A 21441-nucleotide genomic window follows, 5' to 3' on the forward strand; every position below is an offset into this window, starting at 1 on the left:
GGGGTGTTTATGGCCGGAACTGCAGTTAATGGCCACGACGAAGTCATCCATTCGTATTATATGTGTCTATTTATGATCCGTAATGTAAAACTTCTGAGCGAGTCAAAATCTGAATAAAAATGATAATTTTAGGCCTTGTTGTGTCGTTTAAACTAAAAGGGCAGGAAAAAACCACAGTTATTTCTTGAAACCAATGATGGTTGCGTCCGAAAAAGGCTGTTAAAAATTGCATTGATAAAGTCCCGCATCAACCACTCTCAACTGAAGACTAACGTATTCTAGACTTGAAACATTTGGAAATAATGCGTTGCCTATACGTTGTGCTTACTAGTATTATTATTATTATTTTTATATTGTTATTTTGTCATATTTCACTTTTTCAACTATCTTTCAACTGTCTTCACCAATTTTTGTTTTGTATTATTTTCCTCAATGTGCAAAAATTTGTTTGTAATTTCCTGCAAAAAACCTTTTCGCTGTTCAACACCCAATAAATCCTATGTATATGTAGATTTGAGTAATATTATGTGTTTTTATATATTAATTTGTATGTCAAAAAACTAGAAATTGCATAAAAAAATGTCCACAGTTATTTCGTTATACACTACTAATTTGTTAAAATTAACTGTATATTTTTTTCTCACATTTCCTACTATTTGTTGTTTCTCCGTATTTACTTTCACTTCCATATCTTTCGAGCATATTTCATTATACCGAACGGCAATAATCAGCGCTACTCGGCTACTTTGTGATAAAAACTTTGATATTTTTAACTCGTTAAAACCATCCCCAAAGGAGGGTTAAATGGCAACAGGTGTCTGCAAATACAATCTCGGCAAACACGCTGGCACCAATTAAGACCGCTGTTCGCAGCCAGTTCCTTCATTAGCCGTCTAATTTATTAAATTTAAACTTTGTGAGCTTGTAAAGCTAGCTGTTGCTTCTTTCGCATTTTTATTTGGAAGGTTTTACCCCAGTTTTAACTTTATTATGTCGTGAAATTTGCTGTAATTTTATCTTCGTTCGTTAATTTGGTTGGGAATTTTAAGCGATGTCTTTTGTATTTACATACGAAGTGCTTTTGGTGCGGTTTCCATAAGGAATGGGATCGGTATCATATTTTCAAGCTGCCTTCAAATGAGGCACTTTTGGAATTAATTCGTACGTGTCTTAGGAGCGTTTTTGTTTTATAAGAAAAGTTTGGTCGAATTGAGGGCTCTACTATAATCTAGTCACTTCGCGTGTCATGAAATTCTGAAGGAAAATATCGCTTTTCGTCAATGTACGCCTGAATTTTCTATTCAAAAAGAATACTAATAAATAGTTAAGATTTAAAAATATATTTCATTCATATACTTTGTCACTGATAAAATACGAATAAAATGAACATTTCATGGTCTCGTCTGGCTTATCTGGCTGTACGTGTAGGTGTGAGCGTAGAATGAAGTGAATCAGAATATGTTTTGCTATTTTAAATAAGGCTGTTCTGCATTTGCTCATGTTCCAGTCTAAACTTGCAACTTTTCAATTAAATTTCAATCAAGCCATGGCATGTTCTGAAATTAATTCTTTCAGTAAGAGATCTAATAATCCTAGCTTAGGATTTAAGGAGATTTTGTAAGGAATGTATAAAAGATTGCATGAAACTTAAAATATTTTATTTCTTTCTGATAGAGAAACGTGGAAGATTACAGCTTTCAATTTTAGCTATTGCAATATATCGATCAGTTTCCTGTAAAACGTTTGACCCGAAAAATGTTAGCCATTTTCTTCAAGAAATCAGAGTAAAAGAAAAGTACTAATTTTTCAGATTTTCCCAATCTTTCTTTCAACAGGTATTTGCTGCTGGCTGAAGTCTCGAAGTACCTACTTGAACCCGCAACTTAATTTTTTTATCTAGGACTGCTATTTTTCATATTTTAAGCAAATTTATTTTAACCTACACATCTTCTACTTAGACCACACATGTTCTCTCTTGAAGTGTGCATAAGTCATCACTAATCGTAACTTTTCTTCGATTCAGAGTGATAAGTGAAGGCCTAAAACATATTTTCTTGATTAATGTAATTTTAATACTTGTTCACAAAATATGTGGAACCCAAAAACACGTTTTATACAGGCGAGGCATTTTATACCGATCCACCTCGTTGCCTCTGTTTAATTCGACTCTTTGTTGTTTGCTCATATTAACATGACCGCTGAAATTGAGTTGATTGGGTATTAAGCAGTGGAAACTGCTGCATGAATGTCATATTCAGCTATTCTACAGCCTCTAATGGGTCATCTACTCGTAAAACAAAGAGTCGTATAAATTCCCTCATGTAAAACTGCGTAAAACCTCATTACATCTCCATTCCGAGTCGAAATAAATGTGCCTCAAAATGAGGCACACAGCGTCGTTAGACGTCACGACGTTGGTCGAGAGGCATTCTAAGGGCCTCATTAAAGGAACGCCCGCAAAATTGTCTTCATTATTTCACGATTAGCATTATTAAGATGAATATTGCTTAGTGATTGAGAAATATTGTCCCTGCAGCAGTCTTTTTGCGGCAATTGAAGTTTAAGGGCTTGTTTCTTTTGTCGGGGATTAACGGGGAAAATAATTTGCCTATGTCTGGAAACCTGCGGGAGTTTATTTTAATTATCGTGGAAATCCCGGCATTTTTTCAGGCTTAAGCAGAATGGTGAATGTAATTGAAAATAAAGCTCTTGCAAAGTGTCTTATTTTTGTGTTACCTGTGCATTATATTTTTCTCCTTTCCATTGATTGTCTTCACTAGCTACTGCTTTCATTGGACACTATTAAAGGTCCCTCCCTAATATAATTTTTTTTCAACGGCAGCCGACTTTTTTAAAAGCTATATAATTTTGAAACTTATGGGAACAAGAAAATTTTAGGAAAGAAAAGTTTTATTTATTTCATTTCCATTTTTGTATGCGGTTAATTGGTTGACTATCAGTATAACAGAACATTCCAAGAACACAGCTGTGTTTAACCTTTTGTTAATTTTTTACTGAACAATTTATTTCTTTGTTCATTTTTGAAATTTAGGAGAATTTAGTCAAAAGTCAGGCTCAACAGGCGATTGGAATCATTCGCGAAAACCGTATGGAAAAACGTTAAATCCGGTTATTTTTTTTTATAAATTGTTGCCTGGAAATAGTAAAATCTAGAACCAGGCACCTAACAAACGCGAGCAAACATATTTGGTTGTTTTGTTCATTGATGCTTCATGGTGTCCTTCAGACTTGAATTTTTTTTCGGCTGAAGCTCCACATTTGCCAAAATATACTTTCATTTCGTTTCGAATTCTAGCTGTTGCTCATTTCTATGTTTATTGACTGTAACTGATATTTTTAATGCTCATCAGCACATATTTTTAATCTCAATCATTCACGTCTCGAGAACGAAAATTCAAAGACAACGATTTCAAAAACTAATAGCAATATTTTATTTAGCAGCTTGGTAAGTATTAAGACGGTGTTAAAGTATATTTTTTTAATTAATATAGAAAATACCGTTACGGTAGACGATGTAAATCATATTGGAAAATATTCCACAGCGACGACCTATTTTTATTTTAACATCTATCAAGTAGGAAACTACTCACAAAAGTCTCAGAGACTAATAGGTGAAATTCAATGAAAATCAAACACTACGCACTATTTATCTTCATTGAGTGCATGCATACGTTACAATAATATATTTATTTATCGTTTGAGTACAGAAATGAATTTCCCATCCTTGAACGGAGTACAGAATAGAAGTTTTTATACCAAAATCAATAAATCGTCCTTAGCCCATGCTAATATTAGCAGTAACGTAAACACACCGTAATATAATATTCTTTGCATCTTGATATTCCATTCGGGACGTAATGGGATACGTTAACGGTATCGATCGGATTTTTCAATTTTCTTAATACAAGATACAGCGCAGCCCCGGTTACAAACACATCAATCTTATTCCGCTTTGCATTATCATTCCCTATCCGTGGAACTGCGGTAGATAAATCTCTAGTGTAAAAGGTCTGCAAAATAAAAATTTGCAGAAGGTTTTCCTGGAAGATGGTGTGATAAACCCTTAATAGGATTTTTCGCTTTGATCACATGTCTGTACGAGGCCGGAGCCGCATAGTTATGATCTAAATAGTGAGGTCATATTATGAGACCTGGAAATTTTTGAGCTGAAGTTTTTGCTTCTTGATGGGGTGGCAAAATAATACAAATCGAACAAAATTTTCTATCTTGTCATCTACCTGCTGTATTTTAAATAGCAACCAAATAAAAACGACTACGACCTCAAACCTCTAAATCATCTTTTTTCGCTGTTTTTGCAGATACCTTTTCGTCAGAATAGTATCAGAAATAATTTCACAATTAACCACAAAATTTTTATTTTTACACTTTCTCTTAATGGCAGGTAGTAGTAATGTTAAAGCCAGTACAGTTTGAATACAAAAATTTAGTTTCGGGTGAAGTTAGAGTAAACACTCGCCTCTTGGATTCGTGATTTCTTCAGATGACTTGCCAACTTGCCTCTTGTTAACCAACAAATTGGGAAGAATAAGACATAAGGGCATAAAGTGAAAGTTTTTTAAACGTTAATTTTACGTACATGTTTGCTACATTAAACATCAGATTCTGAGGAAGAAATAGGAGGTAAATTCTACATTAGAAGAGCGTCAAGCAAAAATGCCCAAATTAAAACCTCGGCCATATTTTTCCACACAAACCCAAGATGTTCCAATTTGTTATGTATTGTCAACAGTTGCGCACAGGCTGGAATATAAAGCCAAATAATAATTTTAAATTGCTTCACCTTTACAAAAGAAACATCCGAGTCGCATTCGAGCTGACAAAGCGTTCCAGATTTTTTCTTTTGGGCGTACATCAAAGAAAAGCTGAAAATATCAATTTCCTTTGTAAACGTGTACGAAACTGCTTTGTTTGGAAACGCTCATATTATTTCACGTCTTGTCGCAATCCTCTCGAATATAAATGAATTATTTAGTATACATGATGCTGCCTGAAATATGATGGGCTGTCTAACTCGCAAATAACGAGCTCACTGAAATTTTCAGCAGCGGTAAAGGCGGGCCTGCTGAATGCTATTCGTCAAATTTTTATGAGATCTCAATTGTTTGCCGTTAACGACCCAACTATATTATTCCTTTGCAACAAGGGAACGGTGTTTTTTGCACAAACGTGCCCTTTATGTTGCTGCCAAAATACGTTTACTGTTAATATGTTTTACTGTTAGTTCCAAAGCTGCAGTAGCAACAGATGACAGAAATTTGCATGCATTTAGTATATAAAGTTTTAGTATGTCAATTTTAATTGTAGATACTTCAAATACCGAAAGTACTATTTTTTAAGTTCCATTTTAAATTGTTCTTCCATAGCTGTTTCCTTTTTATCTCTAAATTGTATAGTGTTCTGTCCTTTCAAAGTCCCCACTTTACCAGAATTTACTTTTACGCTCTGCGCCTCATTGATATGCAAAGAAAGAACTGCTGATGCGTAAACACATTAAGAATGTTCGTGCTGCTCCTTTTTGTACGCAGCAGCGGCAGCAGTAGAAGAAAAATCCAACGCCATGTTTGCTTTCCGCGACACACGCTGCGACACAAAAAGGGGGACATGTGAGTATTGATCGCCCCCCGTGCGCCGCCCATTGCCGCTCCATCTTTTCAGGGCTTTAAGAATAAGGGGGTGCCAGTTGGCTTTTCCTCACCGGCAATTTTTTCAGTCTGAATAGAATGATAATGCAAAATAGAGGAAGATTGATGTGTTGTGAGGGAAATTGAAAATAAGATCGATACCGATGTTTTTTCAGCTTGAAATGTCAAAGCTCACGGGCGGCTTTATGGAAAATATCGGTAATCGGAAACACATTTTAATGAGGGCCAGAAATATTATTTTATGATATTTCATATCAGCAGCTTTCTGCTTTATATTGGTTTAAAAATAGCAGATAATCCACTAGGCATTCAAGTACCTAATTTATTTGGAATGGATAATCTGTAAGCTAAAGATGATAATCACAAGATCGGTGATAAATTAGCTTTCACAAATGGTTAAAGAAATATAGAGGGCTCAAAAAGGTTTAGCGAACTTCATATAAGAAACACGATTTACATATAATGATCAGTCTGTACATATTTTTCTGCAAAGACGTAAAAATTGATTTTAAGACTTAAACTTTCTTCAATTTTTGGAAGTCCAAATATGATATCCAAACACCTCATTTCTATGTAAATAATGCTAATTCTACGTGCCATTAAGTAAAGTGGTTCACTAATAAAACGGCGTTTACACTGCTCGAATTATTTTAAATTGAAACAACATCCCTTTTATTTGATATGGGTTTTCAATTAATTTATCTTAATCGTCTCTCAACCCAATCGATACACTTATACTGTTTGGCCGAAAATTCCACTCCTTGAACTATTTGATACAAAATTAAATAAAATAAACAATGTTATCAGGAAAACTAATGCTATGCACATTAAAGTGAGTTTTACTTTAGTTGAGTTCCTGACCAGGGCTTTTAGTCCTTCCGCACAGAATAGCGCGCTTTGTGACCAGATTGTGCAGATCTTAAGGCCTCTTGACTGAAGTAAAATATATAAAAAGACCGTGTGGGTTTCAACTTGATCACTGGTTGGAAGACTACTTAAAATACTAATGAAATGCCATAAAGTAGCATAATCAATGACTGAAACTGTAGAGAGCAAAGGAATAACATTTCGGCATTTCTTTAGCCAGTGGACCAATATAGCCAATAAAAACAGAACACTTATAAAGATATACGAGATTTCTCATCACCTACCAAAGAAAGCCATCAGCGTTCGCGTCGTCAATTTTCCAAAGGCAGTTATTTTCCTTCTATTTTCCCGGGAAATGCATGTCCCATTTTCCGAAGCGGAGCTTGCGAACTTTTATACTCGGTTAAGCGAAAGAACGATGTTCTCGCCACCTGCATTAATTATTTTTAGAGCGATGCCATTCAGGCATTTTGATGCTGGAATAGAGAAGTGACGGCAAATCCATAACGTCTTCATGGAAAACTAGCTCTTATATTGAAAGAAGCAATACGACATCGACCAACTTTGGTTGTTAGTAGGTACTTTTATTCAATTTTGAAGATTATTATTCGAAATATCCATAGAAGCGAGAATCTCGCCAAAATTATATACATACACCAAAATTAGCAGACATGAAAATTTTTAATGTGACAACTATTAATAGGAATTTTATACACCCAGGCACTTCACAATAACACCCGGTTTAAGTGCTTCAGGGTCCCTGCGTTTTTACCTTTATAGTTGAAGCTTGCCCTTTACCAACCCTTAAAGCCGTAAATCAAAATGGAATAATTTTTATGGGATACTGAAGCATCCAACATTGAATAAAGCATTATGATTCTAAACAGATAATAATCTGCTACTTTTTATTTAAATACTAGACTCTTACATGCTGCGAAGCGATGGAAGCAGTTTAGGTCTGGCTGATACACTTGTAAGCTTTGTCGCCGAAAAGTCTTGAGAGTTTTGGCCGACATTATCAAGTTTAATTCAATATTAAGTTTCAATTTTTGTCTAGGAGCAAATTTCTTCAGTAGTGCAGATGCAATTGAGTTCACCAGGTTTGAGAAATTAAACAAAACATTTCGGGTTTTTTCTTTCCCACTTTTCCAATAAATCATAAATAATTAATGAAAGTCAAGGAGCAAGAAATCTTCCAACATTCACCAAAAGTTTGCTGACCTGACAATTAAATTTTACTGAACATGTTAGTGGGGTACTAATTGAATATTTACGTTGAAATTGAACACGTTTTCTGGCTAACAGCCTTCTGCTCTCCATTATTGAAATGTGCCGGTGCTAAAAGCAAATATAAAATCTTATGGCAGAAGTTCTGCATTAAAGTTTGCAAACGGCTTCGATTTTTACACTTCCCCAATCCGCCTGCATATATTCCTTGGAAAGTTGTTAAAGTTAGAAGTGAGCACAGCTCATATACGGAAACTTGAAAAATTCAAGGAAATAAAACACTCGACAACTTTTCTACTGAATGCATAAGATATCACATGTGGTGCAGCAGAATGGAAATGTGGGCATTTGGATGAGAGAATACTTGTACTTGCAAGCGCACGGGTTTTAGCTGGGTAGGAAAAAGCATACGAAAACTTTTTCCTCGTACAGTAAATAAAAAAGCTTTGCCTTAAATTTCAATTCTGCATCATTTGCCCCCGGGTTTCTAGTTCTGGTCTTAAAGATCTAATTAAAATCGGTCCTGTTTATGCCGGTATTTGAACTGAAAAAGTGGATGTCACTTAACAAAGTAGGGTTACTAATGATGCAAAAACAGAGAGTCGTCTGAAGAAGCGGATGCGGAGCATACTTTGAAGCCCGCCAGCGCTAAATGCCTTATTAGTCATTGGGAGTGACGATACTTGGGCGTTTTCTTTGTTGTTTCATTGGTAAAATGTAGTGGAAGGAAATGCAAAACACTAAGGGGAGTTTTTAGAGTCGAGTGCTAACGAACAATGAATTTTTCATTTGTGCCAGCCAGGGTTTATTCGCAATGCTTCAATTCGGTTCAGTATGTTGTTTCCGTAAGCTGATGTCAAATTAGTTTTATAAACTGAGCTCACCGTAGAATGCCAGTAATTCTTAAACTGGCATATAAAGGAGAAACAAGCGCAAACGTTCCTGAAAGCCCTTTTTATTTATTCCGGCTATATTTCAGAGGATCAAACCGACGGTACGGCGCACTTTATTAAAACCGCCACTGCCGTATCCCAGTAGGTTTAATAAAAGAACGCGAAACTTGCGGCATTTTTCATTTTGTCCGAGAAGATTATTTTCCATACGCATGGGTGCACGCGAGAAAGCCGGTATTGTATCACTCCCCAAATATTCCCCAAAACTCTGGAAAACGCTACGTATCTATTACCATCTGCTCAAGATTGCCAATCTCTTAGATAATGGTTTCTGCTTCAAAAGTTGTTTAGTCACCACTTATTAACTATTACTACTTCTCTTGTAAAATGTTAAGAAAAATTATCAGTTTTACAAATGATTCAACAAATTATCGTCCAGTGGGTGGTGGGCCTTTAAAAAAATTGATTTTATGTACTCAGTTTATATTTTAAAGCGAACACAGTTTGTGCAAATAGATAACATGGAAATATCAACAGCTAAATGCAATTATTCTACTATCTCACAACACAAAACAAATCATGAATGTAGTTCTTAACAGGATCTAGAATTCTACACGACAGAGTGCAATATCAATATGTTCTGAAGGGTTTATCGTTGCTACTTTCGAGGATTCACTCTTAATTGTCACGGTGGCGATTTAATCATTTAAACCATCCATCCATCCGACCAAAGATTAAGATTCAGTAGTTCTGTCAATGTAAGTTCCTAAGTTTATACTAAAAATTGTAGGGATGCATACTGTCTGTTCTCGGGCGCGTTTGGGAATATATTGCATGGAGTCATTTTTCCTAAACACTGCAGATAAATGCATCAGTTAAAATAACAATATTTTCAAATGAAAGTAAGCCATATCGAAAGCTTAATAAAATGAAAAATAAAGTGAAAATAATAATATTTTTACAGGAATAAATAAAGCACTATAATACTGCTCTCGCATACAAGAGTGAAACTTTCAATTATACTCTGAATTTTTGTTCTAAAATGTGGTAATATAATCAGGTGTTTAGTGATGAATCGACCAAGACACTTTTTTGTGAGGGATTAAGAAATGTAGGTATACTTTGCTGCGAATTATTGTCGTTTCCAGTATCTTATCATTAATCGTCCTTTTCTCTTACACTTTATTATCAATTAAATTTGAATTAATACCGAAATAAAGTGGCCGATCAGAAAAATGTTTCTGTTAATAAAATGTTGTTAATGTGTATTAGTAGGAAAGTATTGTGGATTGTCGCACTAAAGTGTTATTCTATTCAGAAATGCGATTTGTTCTATAAAACATTGCTTTCGTTTATAGTTGAATAAGTTTAAAATATAATAATTATTTGGTGATGGTCCAGACCTGAACAAAGAGTCAAAACGTCGTCAATTCTAAGAATGTTGTGCTTTATGCTGTAAAGCGATTGGTTTAAAAAACTGGGGATGTAGTTGCTTTATTTTTCATAATTAAATTATTTATTAAACTGTTAAATTGCGAGCATCTCTAAGCAAACAAAGCTCCTTACTGCTTTTTACTAGGATATACATTGGCTCCTAGGTGGACTTCCGCATAAATATTGCCTCAAGCTGTAGGTTTGCATAAATCGCTAAAATTATTTGAATCAAATTATTGAATGGCATTTTAGCAAACATTTTCCGCTAATTGAATTTGGCTCGGATGGACCGCTTTCTAGATAAATATTGTTTATAAAGTGCTGCGCCATTATAAAGACGAGCATTGGGAAGGTTTCTGCATAAATACTGCCCTAAGGTTTTCGATCATACAATTTTCCTATTTCTCAAACCACATCAGTACACTTGCAGACATTTTTAAGCAAAAGGTATCCTCCGTCTTCCTAGGATAGACCGTTTTCTAGAAAAATGGGTTTTTGTGAACCACTGCACGAGTACTGGGAGGATTTCTGTGCAACCATGGTACTGACAGTTCCTAATGATTTTTCTGAAAATCTGGCCATCCTGGAAGGATAAAATAAACCTTTGTTGATTAGAATTGATTGCAACTCAGTAATTTGACTTCGAGAATTAAGAGAGCAAAAATAAAAATTTCAGAAATATTCCAGGGTTCACCTCCTAGCTTTGTTGTTATTAAGCAAAATGTTATTAAGCAAAAACGTCCTCTCAATTCAGCTGGAGTGTGGACGATTTTCTCGCAAAATATATTTTTTTGAAACAAATGCACCATTACAAAGACTTTCAATTTTTTTTTGTTGTTTTTGTTGTTTGTTTGATTTTCAAAAGTTACTAATTTCTTTACCGAAAGTTCGGAGTTGCAAATATTTTTAAGCGAAAACGTTCACCTATTTTGTTCTGTTCTATCTGTCTTGTTCCTATTTCAACGTTCTATTTTGCTAGGATGGATGGTTCTCTAGACAATTAAGTTTTTATAAACCGACGCATCATTACAGGGTCTTAATATAGACCAATATTTTAATTCATACTTATATATTTTTAACAGATTATTTTTTAAATGCGTATTTTATGCAAAATTGTTAGTTTTATTCTTCCCATACCCCAACTTGCAAAAAGTGGACATGTAGAACTGGCACAGAACCAGTTGAACAACTGAACCCTTAAATCCAGCAACTGAGACATGAAGCAGCGAAATAGTTTAATGTAATAAATCGGGGTTTAAAAATGAAAGGAAACATTACCTCGAATTAGCAGCATATTTGCAAGTGTGAGCAAATTTTAGATTTTTTTTTCAAATTCGAATTTGCCGAGATATCAAAATCAACCAATCAAGTTAATGAAGCAAGAAACTGCTAATAGTTTTTCTACCTGCTACCTGCTTGTCTCTGTTTTACAAAAGATGAAGGCTTTGATGACAAATAAATATATATTATTAATTTCAAACCTAATTTTCAATTGTATCCCCACGGGGACTTCAGATAGCTGCAAAAACCCACACGGAAGTATCTACATTGCATAATGCCTAAGTGAGAAATTATGGCCAAAAGCAGGTGCCAAAACACCGTTTCAGGTTTTGTGTTCGAGTGGCTATAAAATTTAACATCGTACAGGTGTACAGGTTTTCTTCTCTCATGTCCAAATGGTTGATTTGTAAGACACTCCGACATTATTTATCATCAGTACATTTGGTTAAATTCACCAATATTTCAAAGACTTTGGAAATGATGACATAAACACGGTTTAATACCGGCCCGATTTGGAACATTGAAAATTCGTTCGAAAGCAAGTGATTTTGTCAAAAATCGTATTTTGTAAAATTGAAATCGTTTTGCGAAACTTGAAAGACGAATTGGAAATTTTGAAATTTGTTGAAAACCGTACGAAGAAAGATTTTCTATAAAAACTGCATCTCGGAAAATTGCAATAGGTTGAAAAACTTGGAAGTTGCGATGATTTGAAGGTCGAAAAGACGATTATCCGAACAAAATGCTTTGCAAAATTTTTACCTTGATTAACTAATTTTCGAAACAGCACATGATATTGTTTGTAAAGTGTAGTTTCGGCGCATTCACTGTCTATAAGACAATTTCTAATTGCAACAGTCTGGAAAGAAATGTGTTCTGAATATTGGCAAGCACTCGGTGAGTTATCAAATATTTTTCAGAAATTAAAAAACTCTTAAAAACCTCATAAACTTGACGTAAACAGTTGTTTCAGGACCAAAGATAATGTTGGTCACCTTTTCACCGCCAGGGGAGTTTACAATTGCAAAGACCTGAAGCGGTGGTTGTTCCTGGAAACACGTTCTTTGCTACAAGCTTGGCGGGACACCAAGATTTTTTTAACCCCAAAATGTATTTTTGGGAGCAACTGAGTGGAAACTCAAACAACTGAATTTTCCCGAAATTTTCGAATTTTCTGAAAATCGCAAATGTGCAAATTTTCCACTTAAGAGTCGATTTTAAAACAGAATACCTCTTTTTATTAACATGGTTGTCGCATATAGTTTCGGGAATATAGCAAAATGGAATCGGAAGTTAGAGATTTAAACTGCCACCCACATTGTTTGCACACTTATTTGCCCATAACTCAACAATTGTTGGCAATATTTTCAAAATAAAAATTGCCCTGTGTTGGTTGCCACGGGCATTCGCTAGAGTTGGGAGATAATGAATCCTGAATGTTTAACATCTACTCTTTTGCCCGTAACTTCGCTAAATGTCAAGATATTATATATAAAAGTTATAAAACCACATAAAAGTCCAAATAAGTAGCTGAAAAAACTATTCCAGCCTCAAATTGAATACCGTTAACAGCAAGGGAGTAAAACGAGTTCAAACTCAGAAAATGTGCAACTTTTTGCAATATTCGTTCAAAAGTAGACATTTATTTTTAAACGGACGGCTTTAATGCAGAATGGACGATTTTACAAGCAAAACGTTCTCGGGCCGAAAATATCCATCGTAATTAAGGCCGATCACTCGAATTTTTGGGATACTATAAGTTTTTTGCCTATCTAGGCTCCTTTTTTTAAATTGTGGCTTTGTTCTAACTGCCTCTTTGTGTGTACTTGATAAATAAACTAATATTTGATTTTGGTTGTTAGAATGGGCCGTTAGCTCTAAAGTGTCTTTCTTTTATCACTCAGTGATGCTCTTAGCGTGGTGACAATATTCAAATTATAATTCAAATATTTACATATTTAATACTGTTGATAACAATCGGTTAGAATTAAGGTCGGAATCCGCATTTAACAGAATTTCTTGCGTTTATTTTTCCATTGCTTCCTCAGAATGATGCGAAACCTTTTATTTCGCAACGTCAATAAGAAAACGCTGTTATTAGTGACTAGAAGCATTTGAGAATGTTACCTGATTTATGGGAAGAAAATTCTAAAGCATATGAAAATAAGTGCGCTGTAATTTCGAAAAAGCCGTTATAAAAAATGTGCCTCATAAAATTCACAAATCTGCACATGCGAGCAGCGCAAATGCCATCAAAGAAAAACTACAACCCTGGTTGCCATCTAGTTCAACAAAATGAAATGCTGTCCGGATCCACAACGCCGAAAATTCCGTAAAACCCTGATTTTGTCTCAAAAAAAATTATTTAGTGGATGCTAACTGCTTAAAATCTTGATCTGTACCACGTATAGCCTGAAGAGCGCTGGATGGCAAAAAGTCTGAAATATATTGGACTGATCCCGGCCACTGAAATTCCCTAGCCCGAATCGTTTTTAAACGATAATTTATTTAGAGTGAAAAATTTGGCAAAAATAGGCCAATATCTGTAGAAGTAGTCCAAGATCACTTGCAGCCTCTTAGGGCGCTATAAGCTAAACCATCACAAAGCAATAAACAAGTTCCACCTACCTTTAGGCATTTGCGGGACTACAGAAAAAAAAAAGATTTACAACAGAAAAACACATAGTCTCATGTGGATATCTTGATTTTGAAGACTTTTTAAGCAGATTGCTTTTAAGGAGAGTTTTAAATTCAAAGGTTTATATAATAACGGTCCACTTTAAAAAACCTAGCAAGATGTTTTCGAAAATTGAGTAAAAATGATTTTTAATTTGAATAGTCGAATTAAGAATTCAAGAACAGTTTAATTTATGGTATAGAGTAAATAAGAAAAGACGCAAATTAATTACAAGCCCAAAAATAGTTTTACGTATCAAATGAGTCTTCTATAGAGAACCAAGTTCATTAACGTATAATGCCTGAAATTAAGTGAATTTTACAGAAAAAAAACCAAAAAAATTTAAACCTCAATCTAGAATGCAGAAGATTCCTTGTCGGTCCTTGTCGAATACATATGGCACGCAGCAATATGATAATTATAAAATACAAGTCATTAATATGGCACTAAAAGGTAAGTAATGCCAAACTTACCGAAAGCTGCATCGTGCCACCTGGAAAGAAAGAAAAACATTCATTAGTATTTCATAAAATTAGTAAAAGTTTATTTGAAATGAACCAAAAAAATAAAGAAAATGTTAAAATGCCATCCACTCGACCAGTTTAAGCTGAAAAAATGTATAGATTAGAATTCATTCTTACCAGCTTTGTGCAAGCTGGCGCCCGGGTCTGCATTTTCTACCCATTAATCCTCAAATCCACAAAAAGGTTACACTACACTTGAACAAGTTCCACTGCGAATTGAAAACTTTAATCTTCCAGTTAGCAGATAACAGATAATCTATCGCATTTGGTTTATTGGCATCAATTCATCCTGTATATGCCGTCTATGAACAAAGAACTGACGATGTATTTTGTAAGCTAATAACTAAATATTTAATCTCTTTTTAAAAAAAAAAACAAGCAATATTGAGATTTTACCACTTTCCGAATGCAGAGAACTACCGCACTACAGAATATAATTGTTTTCTGCCGTCTATAGGCCGTTTGGATGAGTCATTTGCACTTCAAATTTCGTTTTTTTTTGTTGACTGTAGAAACCACCTGTTGGCACGCAAATATTTTCAATCGAAAGTATTTGGGTCAAACTAGTTTGGATGGTCGCCGTAAACAAAACAGGTTTTCCAGCCCAATATGAACATCTTCAGTCATGGAGTGGAATAAAGTTTTCTAGGCTAAATTCAATGCTCTTGGACTCTTGTGCGATTTTTATGAAATGTTGATTCTTTCAGCTGGATATGTTGTGTAGATCCACATTCAATGCTCCGACGGCATATGAAACTTGCTTTTCAAGAGCTCTCGATTTAGCATTTTGCTCAATTTTTATGAAACTGAGTCATACAGTCAATATTTATGAAACAGCTAGATGTGTTGTCAAAAAGTGATCTAAAGAGAAGATCCACATTCATTCTGCACGCCTCATTAAGAGCCGATGGGATCAGTTGCTTTATTTTTGCATATTTATGTACTTAATTGAGCTTATCATACCTACAAGGAAGGTAGGAAGTGTCCAAACCACAGTAAGGAATAAATTTGAAGTCTGCTAGGCTACATGTTGGAAATCGTTTTTTTACGGTTGAAATTTCAGAGTCATTGAACTTGAAATCTTGACCTATTTACCCTAGCAGTTAAAACGGCCAAACTTTATATATGATGAACTTTTTTGTGCTAATCAATTCGAATTAATCACAGTAGACTTCTCCCTTATTCACATTGAAGCACATCTCAAGTAGTTATATACGTATCCTAAAAATTGTTACATAAATCATCACGTGGCTGCTGACTAACGCCTTAAGCACAAAAAGAAGAAAAAGACAAATTGATTTTGGGCTGGAGTGAAAGCCGCATCCATCATCTTCGGCAAGAATGAAATCGATAGCTTTTTAATGTCTATGTTTTCGAGTCCTGACATATAGATTTTTAGGTTTAGAACGATTATAATAATAAAGCCATTAGTGTTACGTAATAACCTCTTTTTCCCTGGAGTGACGCGGATGTATTCTTCAGCAAGGGGAAACCACTAATCATTCTCACAATTTCTGATATGTGTTATGTAGATTCGACTAATCATTGCCAATATCTGTTGATTAATTTTTTTCTTTATCTTTCATCGGCAGAACGTCGTTAGTTTGCAATTATTACTACTTATCAGTGGTATCGGAGAATCGAACTTACGAAATTTAATTGCCGTTTTTTCTTGCAGTAAACAATTCTTTACTGGGGCCCCTGGTCTACTTTGGTAATGAGTTGCTAATTAGACTTAAACTTAATCGGTTGGTTAATGGGTTTACTTCAGGAGTTAGTAACTACTAACTGCAGGTGCGGACATTATATTTTAACAACATGTAATAAACTTTCAATAATGCTGACCACCCAGCATGGCCTACAAGAACATGTGTAACAAAAATTATTTGATCGTTATGACAAGTTAACATGAATATTAAAATCCCTTTGTTTTAATATGGTGATTTAATTTGAGAGTTTTAAGAGCATATATGCCAGTTGGCTACTCAGCAAGAATTGGAGCATTGAAAACGCTTGCAGTTATCTTTTTTCATTTTTCTTAATTTCTGACTTTTGGAATTGTTTAAAGAGCTAAAGAATTCCAGGTTATTAGTTATTAGATATCGAGGTTTTGATAATTTGCCAACATTTTTTGATGGAGTTAACAAGCTATTAATGTAGTTGAAGCTCAAGCAAGTCTCCCAAAATGCAAAGTCGAACAGTTCAGAAACTTCTCACGTTTTCGAACTTTTCTGCACAAGCAGCTAGGTTTGTAAATTTAAGACATGTAAATTTTGTATAAATTTTATTAGTTTTAAATAACAAAGGTCTAAACCGTTCTCAGCTGAACACTCCTTGACAGATAACCGATATTTAAATGTGATATCAGTTTAATAGTGGCTCACCTACCCAGAGAACTCTTTGCATAAAAACTATCTTATTAAAAGCGTAGACTGCTTTTCCCACACGGCATTTGCTCTTTTCGCTGTTCGAATTATGCATAAAAAGTGCCTCCACCAGTTTTATTATGCATATTAAAGGATATTTCAGAACCACCCTTCGAGTCAATGTTTAGTTAACACCTATTCTTGCGCGGCCTCTTAACTGCAAACATTTCGCTCCCTTTTTGAGGGTTTACTAAGCTCTGTTTCGTATTTTGTATTACTCGATCATGAAAAATCCATAGAAATATTTGCATATAAGTCTGTTTAATATTGGACATATTATTTACACGAAAACTGTTTAATGTGTAACAACTTTGCAAATTTCATTGGTTTCACTGAAATTAGAGAAATTTTATTATTTTAATTGTTTAATGACTTTTAAATGTGAACATGTATTGTTTTAACGCATCCAGTCGCTTAATTGTAAAATGCAATTAGTATTCAACAACACTGTTTCACTGGAGCTTAAATTTAAAAAAGTACTCATTAGTTATTGGATATTATATCACATCATTGATAATACATTACGATTCAAATCATTGAACTAAGATTGGAAAAAATCTGAAGTATCCTGGTAGTTTTTGTCTGCTAACTGATCATTAAACATTTATATATTCGAGTATTACTTTTCTGGGCACCACTACATAGCCAAGCAATTATGAGCGGAATCAATTATTGTTATTCAATAATGCGCTAACGGTTATTTTATTCTGTATTTCAATTAGCATACACCATTGACACCAACGGTTTGATGTATTTGCCCATTCATTTCAATACTTTAGCATCTCAATTCCTATTAACCTTCTCAAGAAGTTTTTTGTATGTTTGCACGTAGACAAGTGATTGTTTTCAATAGGAATGCTCAGATCAATGCAAAGCTGGTCTCCATCATTTTTGCTTCCAAAAGCTTCGGATTTTGATCTTTGGGCTTGATAATCTGCAAGCTGATTTACTTCGAATAGCAGCAACCAGGAATCATATTTTCTATTTAATTCTATGTTATTATTATTTTTTAAATCGTTGTTGCGTTAAACGCGTTTGGGTTCCAGTCATCTGCTGATTTTTCTGAGGTGTCTGACTGACGTTGCTTTTGCAATTACTTGTATCCATGTTGTTAGCGGTCTTTCTCTTTTCCTTTTTTTGTGAATGTGTCAATTCCATTACTTTTCTCCTTAGCCGGTCTTCCTCATACGTCTTACTTGCCCGTGCAATATTAACTGCTGTTTTCCATATCTTCTACAATTGTTCCTTTTATATTGATTTGTGTTCTTATGTCCTCATTTCTTACGTGCTCTAATCTAGATTTTCTCGCTGCTTGTTACCAACAATTTCAACTGCCAGTAGATTGTCGTAAAGTATTTGTGTTAATTGCCACACTTTGTTTTCCTTTGGTTATTATGTTCTTTAGGGCTTCCTCAGTTCGTTAGGTCTTCATCATCTTTATTTCCAGACATTTGCATGCATCATCCGTTTTTCATCTTTGATGTTCTCGGTCCAGATCATCTGCTGGTTCCTTCTTAGATAGATATTGGGTTTTGTTTAAATTTATTTCTAGTTTTTCCATTTTTCATATTCTTCAGTAAGCTTTCTGGGTAACTAACACTCTGGGTCGTCCTTGTCTTGAGCGATAACGGCCATACTTATTATCTGCATAGTCAATGAACATAATTTGGTGTTTTCGATATTTAATCTCATTCTCTAAGACTTCTTTTCTGAAAAGTATGAAAGCCTCAACTATGTATATGTTGAACAGTATGGAAGATAGGCAGCTGTTTTAGAAGTTTAGTCACCTTAAATCCGTTGGATAGTTTTTCCTATTGTTGTTCTAGATGTTGTTTTGCTATATAACTCCTTGCTGCGTCGATTAGTGTATTGTTTCTACTTGTTTTCTTTCCAATATTTTCCAAACTTTACTCTCAAGCACAATGTGGTACGCTTTTGTAAGATCAACAAAGAGTAGATGTATTTCTTGAGATCTCATCATTATTTTTCTATTCATTGTGTTAGACAAAAGGTACTATCTCCTGTTGATCGTCCTGCTCTAAAGCCGTTTCGTTTTTCCGCTTCAAAAGGGCGATTTTCGTATATACGTTCTTGTGCTTGTTACATTCATTATCCGATAATTATTGCAGTCTTATCACAGCTTCGTTCGACCTTTGCGGTAGTGATTAGTATGTGTTGAGTGTTTGCCATATTTTTCTATTTAACTTTATTGGTATTTTAATAATTTTTCTTGGAAACTTGATGACTGTTCCATTTATCTGCATTTTATTGATTTAAAAAAAATAAGATTCCTACTTTTATTTTGTATTAATTGAAATTAAATTTTCTACTTTTCTTTAATGTAAAAAATTCTTTCCATTGGAAGTCACTATGCATAGTTGAAAGTTTGTTCGATAATGTAATGAGAATATTTGAATATGTAGTTTAATTTTTTGAAACGACTTTCTGAACAATGTTGTACAAAAATAAAGAAGGAATTTTCTAAAGTAGTTGATATAGACTTTTTGTTTCAATCGCGTGAAAGTTTCGGTTTATAAGTTATTTAGGTAAAACTTGCAGCTTGTTTCTGCTGGATCAGGATCTCTTAGTTTGGATATTGGCAAAATAAATTTGCAATATACAATTAAGTAAAATTGGCCGCTTTTCAAGTAAACGCTTTCGTTGCTAGTTTGGTTCTATTTATTCACTTTATGTCTACGACCAGTTATCAAATTCAGTTCAGCTTCGCTTAAGCGACCCAGGCAGATCGACGTAAATCGTTTCCGAATCTGGACCAAGAGTTTCCACTGATGGAATATGGGTTCCAAACTTGAGTCCTCAGGTCTTCGTATTGGCGAGACACCGGAACCCTCTGTGCTAAGCTGGAAATCCTGTTAATTCCTACACCTCGACGGATTTGATTGGAGGCATCTTCCCAGGATTCTGATTGCAATTCACCCAAAATGTCCCGTTGCAGCTGCTGTTGCTGTTCGATGAGCGCCTGTTGCAATTGCTGAATGACCAGTTGACGAGCGAGTTGTTGGCCGATCAGTTCTTCACCTTGTCGTTGGAGTTGCTGTTGGACTTGCTCCAACTGTACTCCTAAGTCTCCAATTTGCTGAACGTCGATAAGTTGCACTTGAATTTGTTGCTTTTGCTGGTCAACAAGGACCTTTTGCTGTTGAAGTTGCTGGATTTTGGCCTGTTGTCTGCTTATCTCGCTAAAATTATGCTTCAGTCAATTATATGTTTAAAAATTAATTTAAAACTTAATTACGTTTGGATTTCCTGGATGATGTTTTCATCTACGAGCTGCTCAACTTTAGCAAGAAATACTTTAGAGTTAAGGTCTGACTGTCCAACACGACCCCATTGCTGAACGTCCACGTTGTCGAGGGTTAGTTGAGATTCAATGGCGGCTTCAAGAGTTCTGCCCAATTGGGAAGTGGCTGCGACTACTGGACCAATATTTCGCTGGAAAACCAATTGATTCTGGAGGTTGTCGATGGCTTCGTTGGTGGCTATCTGTAAGTAATTGAATCCAGTAAAAGCTACCAGCTAAGGTGTGAGTAGTTACCCTTTCAACAATGTTTTGCGGGTTAGTTCTTTGCTGTTGTTCCAGATCCTGGATGCCTTCGATTGTCTGTCCTTGCCTAGCTAACAAGGCTTGTTCTACTACTTCTCGAGCAGCTTGTTGAGCGACATCGGATTTAATCACTCGGTCATATCCTAAACCTTGTTCAATAACGTTCTGAGCTTGCTGGATTTCCCGTCCAATCTGTTGAGCCGATTGTTGGGCAGGTGTAAACCTGTTGTTGACACGGCCGAATTGGAATGATTGCAGATTGTCTGCAGATAAATTCAATTATTGCGTAACTTTTAGGGCTGAAATGCTGATAATCTTACCACCAGTGATCCATCCCAATGGGGTGGAACTAGCCACTGCTACCAAAGCCAATATGAAAACAGCTTGCATGATGAGCTTGTGTTGCGTAGAACTGGAAAGGCTCAACTGTGATTCTGCCGGCTCTTCAGTGTCTTTTTATATGCATTCCTGCGAATAATCACTTTATAAAACCAGTTTCAATTATTTGGAGGATAAAGTAATTCTTATTTTTTGTTGCATGAGGCAATTAAATTGCGGATATCTTTATAGGGGGCTGCTTATCGGTCGTTAAACCAATTAAGAATCTTTTAATAGTGTTGTTTTTGAAAGACAGCCGATCGGAAACAGTTATTTACTTATCAGCAACACCGATTACTGAAAACGTGCAAAATTGCCATGTCTTTGCTTAATGCAGAGGACGAATTACTAATTATATTTGTACCATGTAGGACCGAACAATAGTTTAAATTCAAAGTTCAAATTACTTAAAGATGTTACTTATGTTTTTCAATAATATCGGCTGCATATGCGGTTTTCTTATTGGGAGTTTGAAGGTTAAATAA

General features: G+C 34.9%; 1 protein-coding gene across 1 annotated transcript; it reads right to left on the reverse strand.

Annotated features, from left to right (window-relative positions):
* Positions 1-19674: 19674 nt before the first annotated feature.
* On the reverse strand, positions 19675-21111 carry LOC125505356 (zinc finger protein 853-like). Its single transcript, XM_048669041.1, has 4 exons — positions 20899-21111; positions 20570-20841; positions 20270-20517; positions 19675-20213 (listed from the first exon to the last, which is right to left on the reverse strand). The coding sequence occupies exons 1-4, from the start codon at positions 20966-20968 to the stop codon at positions 19742-19744; spliced, it is 1062 nt and encodes a 353-aa protein (XP_048524998.1). The 5' UTR covers positions 20969-21111; the 3' UTR covers positions 19675-19741.
* Between the last annotated feature and the right edge of the window lie 330 nt (positions 21112-21441).

This window comes from Dendroctonus ponderosae, unplaced genomic scaffold, assembly GCF_020466585.1.
Source record: "Dendroctonus ponderosae isolate FM_Combo_2020 unplaced genomic scaffold, Dpon_F_20191213v2 Dpon_F_20191213_8, whole genome shotgun sequence".
In the NCBI taxonomy this organism is placed as follows: Eukaryota; Metazoa; Arthropoda; class Insecta; order Coleoptera; family Curculionidae; genus Dendroctonus; species Dendroctonus ponderosae.

Bases quoted from the DNA above. Each gene is read 5' to 3' on its own strand.
- LOC125505356 (XM_048669041.1), bottom strand. From the start codon at position 20,968: ATGCAAGCTGTTTTCATATTGGCTTTGGTAGCAGTGGCTAGTTCCACC. The intron at 20,518-20,569 runs GTAACTACTCAC...AATTACTTACAG, and splicing joins CGCAAAACATTGTTGAAAGG to ATAGCCACCAACGAAGCCAT. The intron at 20,214-20,269 runs GTAATTAAGTTT...GCATAATTTTAG, and splicing joins ATCATCCAGGAAATCCAAAC to CGAGATAAGCAGACAACAGG.